Source organism: Myotis myotis, unplaced genomic scaffold, assembly GCF_014108235.1.
Source record: "Myotis myotis isolate mMyoMyo1 unplaced genomic scaffold, mMyoMyo1.p scaffold_m19_p_12, whole genome shotgun sequence".
Classification (NCBI taxonomy): Eukaryota; Metazoa; Chordata; class Mammalia; order Chiroptera; family Vespertilionidae; genus Myotis; species Myotis myotis.
In genome coordinates, this window is record NW_023416316.1 from 31,958,611 (window position 1) to 31,966,036 (window position 7,426).

The window sequence follows — 7,426 nt, forward strand, 5'->3', positions numbered from 1 at the left end:
TTGCTTGCCATGTGCCATAGGCTTTTGTATTCCCTAACCTAAAATAACTCCCTTCCACTCTCTCTCTATAAAGATCAATGGGAAAAATATCCTCGGGTGAGGATTAAAAAAAATATATATATGATTTCAGCTAATTTACTATTCTATTTTGACCCATCTTAAAAACTTTTGTGTCTATAAAAGTGATATATAGTAATTATAGAAAAATTTGAAAAATATGGCATAAAAACACACCCATAATCCTATTCAAAACTGTTAACATTTAGTATAATTCTTGTCAGTACTTTCCTCATGCTTTAAAAAAAAAAATAAAGTTGGAATCATATTGGGGATATAGCTTGTATTATATCTTATCTCAAAATGTTACTCTAATAATAATAACATTAAACAAAATTGGTTTGAATTATAAAATATAGCAACTTGCCCTTGCTGGTTTGGCTCAGTGGATAGAGTGTCGGCCTGTGGACTGAAGGGTCCCAGGTTCAATTCCGGCCAAGGGCACATGCCCGGGTTGCGGGCTCGATCCCCAGTAGGGGGCGTGCAGGAGGCAGCCAATCAACGATTTTCTCTTATTATTGATGTTTCTGTCTCTCTCTTCCTCTTCCTTCCTCTCTGAAATCAATAAAGAAATATATTTAAAAATAAAAAAGCAAAAAACATCACTTTAAAAAAATAAAATATAGCAACTTAAACATATTAAATTCTGAGATTTCTAAAAAATACTATATAGTTAGTATCCTAATCGATAACAATAAAAGCATAATATGCTAATTAGACCGGATGTCCTTCCAGACATCCTTCCGGAGAACCTTCCAGATGAAGCCAGGGCTACGAGGGAAGCCCGGGTCCCAGATGCCAGAGGGAAGCCGGTGCCGGCAGCAGGAGGAAGAAAGGCCTACTCTTGCACGAATTTCGTGCATCGGGCCTCTAGTTAATACATATTAATTGGTATTCGGTTCATTAGTTTTTATAGTACTCTTTTCATTGTCTGCCTATTGGGCTTGTATTTATCTTCTTTGAGTATTTTTAGCATTTTCAAATGCATAAAAATTAATCTTTTGACCAGAATATTGTGGCCACTTTTTGGTTATGTCTCTATAGTGCAGTGATGGCGAACCTATGACACGTGTGTCAAAGGTGACACGCGAACTCATTTTTTTGCTTGATTTCTCTTTGTTAAATTGCATTTAAATATATAAAATAAATATCAAAAATATAAGTCTTTGTTTTACTATGGTTTCAACTATCAAAAAATTTCTATATGTGACATGGCACCAGAGTTAAGTTAGGGTTTTTCAAAATGCTGACAAGCCAAGCTCAAAAGGTTCGCCATCACTAGTATAGTGCATCTGTTTTCTAACATATTTTATAAGAATAGAATCAGTTTATATAGACTTGCAGTCTATGTTCTTGTTTACATATTTCAGTCTCTATCCTAATATCACTTTAAATCACTATAAAACTGTGAGGATACTAGAATCAGAAGATCTGGGTTTAATAAAACAAGGGAAAAAAAAGATCTGGGTTAGACTCCTAACTTCTTATTTTACTAGCTGTGTGACCTTGGGTGAATTAATCTTTCTCTAATTCGTTCCCTAATGGAAAATTCTGGAAGAGGGAAACTTTCTATTGTGAAGAATCCAAGATGGGCTTTTCCAGTGAGCCCATCTGTGTTCTTCCGCATGTGCCACTGTGACCTGGGCATTAGGATTTTTAAAACTTCCTATTGACTCTAATGTGAAGCAAACCTTGGGAGCCCTGTCTGTGGTCAGCTGTGTGAGGATCTGCTAGTTCTGTGTGAGGATCTATATCATTTGCTCATTCAGGTGTTTTTTGAGAGAATTTTAAATACTAGAAAACAAATTATGTTTTAAACCAGGAATCACAAACTAACATGCCTGCAGGAGCCAGGGAAGCCAAAGTGAGCAGAGGGGACTGCAGCTGTTGTTTAAGTGGGCAGGGGCAACTCTGCTCAAGTTGCTGTTCAGAAATTGTCAGTTCTCTTTCTTTCTCTAGAAATGTTGGAAGTCTATATTTTTATACGAAACTTTCCAATTTTCAAATTTTGGGTCAGGTATTATTTTATAGGCTAAGTAAAACCTGAGGGTCAGATTTGGCTTGGGAGTTGCCATTGTGCAACTCCTGTTTTTAAACTTGATGTTCATAGGACTAGAAGTGTCCTAATCGTGTGTCAACATATGTTAAAGTTGGCATTTTTCATTATATGAGGTCCAGCACCTATATGGGCTTCCCTTAAGCAAGTTTTTGTCTTTGATTCTATAATTTGAGAACCTTAGGCTTTGTTCCAGCAGAGTGTCCCTCACTGAGGGGCTTTGCTCCCATCTCCATTTTGATAATAGAACCCCAGAGTATATTCAGAGAGTAGAAACCTCCTATCAAGACTAGATTTTCACACATATAATGCCAAGTCCCAGAAGTGTCGCTGGAGATATGGGGCAGAGACAGTATTCTCCAGTGCTGGCTTCACTTAGCTAGGATTTGGAATGTGATCACCAGTGGCAATCCCAGTGGAGGGCAGGTTGGAAGGGAAGCAGAGAGGCCCAAACACTTCTGTGTTTCCAGGGAGTACCAAAATCACTAGCAGACTATTTCTCAACTTTGTTCCAGAGCAAAAGTTCTCAGTTATTCACATGCAAGATGCCTCGAAGTAAAATCAGAATAGTTCATATTCACACTTACATTTGTCTAAGAAATTATTTAACAAAAAAAGCTGAAAAACAATTTATCAGTGATAATGTAATTAGTACACTTGAAAACCTATATAATTTTATTAACCAATGTCAGCCCAATAAACTCAATAAAAAAGAAAAACACTAATGTAATAATGTTAGGATGTCATGACTAAAATACCTGCTTTTGAGGAACTCTCTAACTTTCTTTGCTTTTTGGATTATTTTTAGGTCATGATGCTGGAGATGGAGTCCTGAACCCAGAAGAAGCAAGCATGGTTTCAGAAGAATTAAAATGGGCATCCAGAACTGAAAGTATGAAATTAAGTGGAAGGGAAAGAGAATTAGACAGTTCAGCAAGCAGTTTAAGGACACAACCAAATTCTCAGAAGCTCTGGGAAAATGGCCCTGAATTACCTCCCATTTATAGCTCTCTAGCACCCACTAGTGGACATTTGTTAAGCGACGAGGATAAAACAGAAATAGATGAAAATCACTTTAGAAAATCTCACAGTCAACCATCACCCCAAATTCAGCCAATGGGAAATGTGGGACCGCTTCATGGTGTCATGCCTGTAAAGTTGTGTCGCAAAGAGTTACGTCAGATTTCTGCCTTGGAACTATCATTACGACGGTCCAGTCTTGGAGTTGGGGTTGGATCTATGACTGTCGATTCCATTGAAATAGCTAGGAAACCGAGTGACTTAAAAACTTAGGTAGTTATTCATAGAACTTTTAATTTGCTTTTCCATAATAACCAAACACACATTTTCCAATACTGTCAAGTAATGGAACATTTAAATTTTTCCACTTACAAATTTGTCTAAAATTCTTTTCCAGGCATATTTGAAGAACAAGATAAAGAATAGAATAATAAACTATATATCCATCAAATGTATATTACTATATAATATAAAAGTATATTATGTAAGTATGTTATAATGCAATAATTATATCATATAAGTTTGTGACTGTTATTTTCAAATACAAGTTGTTGGTTGTTTTTTTTTATTTTAAAATGATCCAGTTAAATATTGCTTATGTCAGAGGGAAAGTCACCTACTGCATATGTATTGACACAGCTAAAAACCTGTGCCAAAATGTAGTCTGGCAACTGGTTAGATTTGTGGATTAAGGTTAATTTATGGTCCTTAGAACCCACAGAGGTTGAGTGATCAGTCTTGATTCTTTAAACATGGCCTCTGTTCTTTTTCTGGAATAGTATTTAGAATGTTATAATATTTGTTTGATAATATTATGGAATACATGTTTTCATTTCTTTCCTGCCCTATCTATTCAACATCTCTCTCTCTTTATGCTACTAAAAATGGGAGAAATTAGTGCAGTTCTATGAAACAGGGAAGCAATAATAGAATAACACTAAAGCATTCTAACATTTCAAGGAAAATATATCTGGTCACATGAAATCTATATATATAAAACCCTAAGTGACTGGTTGACCCTTCCACCAGTCGCTTTGATGCGCACTGACCACCAGGGGGCAGGTAGATGCTCAACGCAGGAGCCGCCCCCTGGTGGTCGGTCAGTCCACTCCCACAGCTGACTGACGGGCGCAACGGGGCTGAGATGAGCGGGAGTGGCGCCCAGCCTGGGCTCAGACTGCTCCCTGGCCACCTGCTGCTTCACACACTACTACATTCCTTGGGGGATATTGGACAGCGGTTTCTGCTCGATTCCCACAGACCAGGTTATCAGGCTGAAACCGGCAGTCTGACACCCCCTGAGGGATCCCAGATTGCGGATTGTGAGAAGGGCTCAGGCCAGGCTGCGGGACCCCACTGGTGCAGGAATCTGTGTACCGGGCCTCTAGTACACCTATAAAGCTTGAAGTCTAGCCAGAAGATCTTTAACTAATAATATGATGCACTTCATCTGAGAATTTTTTCTACAACCTGTTTAGTCAGGCTTTGCACCCAGACAGGCCAGACTACATTGGGGTTGTAAGTAAGTAAATGAAAAATTTTCTTCAATATTTTTTTGGTCTAAATCTTATATAATAACTTCATTTGGAATTAAGAACTAAACATTGATTTGCCCAACATAATACAGTTTGCACTTTTGCACTATATTTTTCAATCACAGAAAATATCCCGTTATAATGACCAGAGAGATATTTTGTTACTTTTTTACTTATTTGTGATTTTTATTACTTTTCCAAAGTTTCACTTAAAATAAAGTTGTTTCTTTAATGTTTGGGTGGGATGGTAGCAAAAACACCCTTACTTATAGATGCCTACTCAATGAGTCACTCACTTCCTTGCTGACTCGATTTTTTTCTTATCTGGTGCTGCTATTTTTTTCTTTTGCCCCTTTCTCTGTTGCTGTTGAGCCTGACCATCTTACCTAATACCCAAACTATTACCCTGTGCTCAAAGACTTAATGGTTCCTTTTTTTAGTTTCTAGCCCCTAGGGAATAGGGTCCCCTGGTCCCACAGCTATAGGAAAAGAAAACCAAACCAATACAAACTTCTAAATTGGCGAATATTTTATATATCTCTTAAGCATGGTACTAAAATTCACTTAAATTATGGGTTAGACTTCTGTGGACTTACCTGGGAAATGAACTACAGTTTTATAACATTGGCCCAATGAGAAACTGCTTCAAACAATGAAATTATAAACTATCTTGGAAATTTTGTTTTTAACGGACTATTTGAAATCAGATTCTAGTTTTAAGTGAGTCTCCTTCTTTTGCCTTTGTTTTGTATGATATATATTTAATGTCTATCCTATGTAATGTGTAAATATATAATGGCAAAATCCAGTGCCTTAACAAAGCATAGCAATTATATATTAAGCAGAAGCCCAGTGCACGAATTCGTGCACAGGTGGGGCCTGGCTGGCCCGCCCTGATCGGGGCTGATCGGGCTGGGCTGGCCTGGGGGAGAGGCCTCGGGCAGTTGGCCAGCCAACCCCACCCCCTGGTTGAACTCATGGTTGAACTCCTAGTCGAAGGGACAATTTACATATTAGCCTTTTAATGTATAGGATAAATACATATTTATTAATGAAGGTCCCAATTTTAAATAACTTAGAAATGATTAATGTAAGAATGTATTCTGATACTGGAATCCTGCTTGCCCAAGAAATTGACACATGTTTGTTTTATCTGTGGCAATATAAACACATTTTCTGAAAGCCAACTCAAAATAAGAAGTTATATCCAACCAACAGTGATTAAATTTGATAATGCAAATGTGAACTGACTTCTAAATAGCAGAGGTACAGATTTTTCCTTTCTCCAGTTAAACATATATCCTTTCTATGCTATATAAATACACAAACACACACATATAAATAATATCCTCAATAATACATTCTGGAAGTGAACCTCTTATCATTTTAGTTTAGTTAGTGCCCTCACAAAGGAAAGAAAAATTAGGGCATCTGCTCAAGGCAAGTAAAATTATTTTTTTACAGATATTACTAATAAGTTTTACTTTTTATTTCACATGATTTCTTTAGTCTAAACATTTTATCATTGTGTTTGCCTTTCTGCATGTATATAAAATGTTTATGGTTTTCTTATTGTTGTTCATTATGGGTACCCCCCACCATACCCATACCAGAGCCTTTGAAAGAAGACATGCCTGCATCCAAAAAGTACTAGTTCCTTTCCTATCTCCAGACTGTTATAGGTAACAGTGTTGGAGAATTCTCTAAGTATAGGTAACCATGGGCATAACAACATCAATGAAGAGCTTTTGTGCTTTAATGTTTTTCTTTTGCTAATTGTTTTTTCTTTCTTTTTCTTTTTTGGTCCCATGATTCTTGTTATCTTTATGAACTCAGGGTTCAAGGTGTCAGCTAAAATACACATGGTCTTCATTAAGTGAACTTGATTGCCACTAGCCAATTGGCTTATTTGTATTGGTCCAGGTCAATAAAGTGATAAATCCTTATTCAAGAATGGGTGTCTAATATGAAAACACACACACACACACACACACACACACACACACACAAACAGGTCTTATGCTAAGTTTTAGAATGAAATGCCCAAGAGTCAAATCCTTAGTGGTTCTATAGCCCACACAAATTCTTATGCATTAAATGCAAGTGTGACATATTTTGCTCTTTCAATTATTTTCTTAGGCACAAACTTGTGACTTTAAATCACTCAAGTATCATTATGTGAATGTTCACTGTCTATAATATCTGTAAGCTCATGTCTACAATTCCTCTCTCAACTTCACTGCAATTTTTAAAAATATGCATTATGTCTATTTTATTTTTAAAATATTTTTATTGATTTCAGAGAGGAAGAAAGAGGGACAGAGAGATAGAAACTTCAATGATGAAAGAGAATTGTTGATCAGCTGCCTCCTGCATGCCCCCTTCTGGGGATTAAGCCCATAACCCGGGCATGTGCTGTGACCAGGAATCAAATCATGACCTCCTGGTTCGTAAGTCAATGCTCAACCACTAAGTCACACTGGCCGGGCCATTATGTATATTTTACATTTAAAGTTATTACACCTCTGGCCAGTTAGCTCAGTTGGTGAGAGTGTTGTCCCCAATATGCCAAGATTGTGGGGTTTGATCCCTGGTCAAGAAACAGAAGCAGCAGCAAATGAATGCATAAATACTAGGTGTACCAGTTAATAATGCAGATTTTTTTCAATAGATGGAGTTACACATATGTTAACATATGCGATTTGATATGTATGCTATTTTGTTGTATTGATAGCAAGCTTCAAAACTTCATATGTCA

The 7,426-nt window shown here is 36.9% G+C and overlaps 1 protein-coding gene across 5 annotated transcripts in view; it reads left to right on the forward strand.

Annotated features, from left to right (window-relative positions):
* KIF27 (kinesin family member 27) overlaps positions 1-6,079 on the forward strand; it is a 74,860-nt gene extending 68,781 nt beyond the window's left edge. For 4 of the 5 annotated variants that reach the window (XM_036330703.1, XM_036330706.1, XM_036330704.1 and 1 more), the window contains one exon: positions 2,922-6,079. In XM_036330703.1, coding sequence (XP_036186596.1) covers positions 2,922-3,406 — 485 coding nt within the window. In that variant the 3' untranslated portion in view covers positions 3,407-6,079. The remainder of the gene's footprint in view (positions 1-2,921) is intronic. The other variant, XM_036330705.1, reaches the window with a different exon arrangement.
* The last annotated feature ends 1,347 nt before the right edge of the window (positions 6,080-7,426 follow it).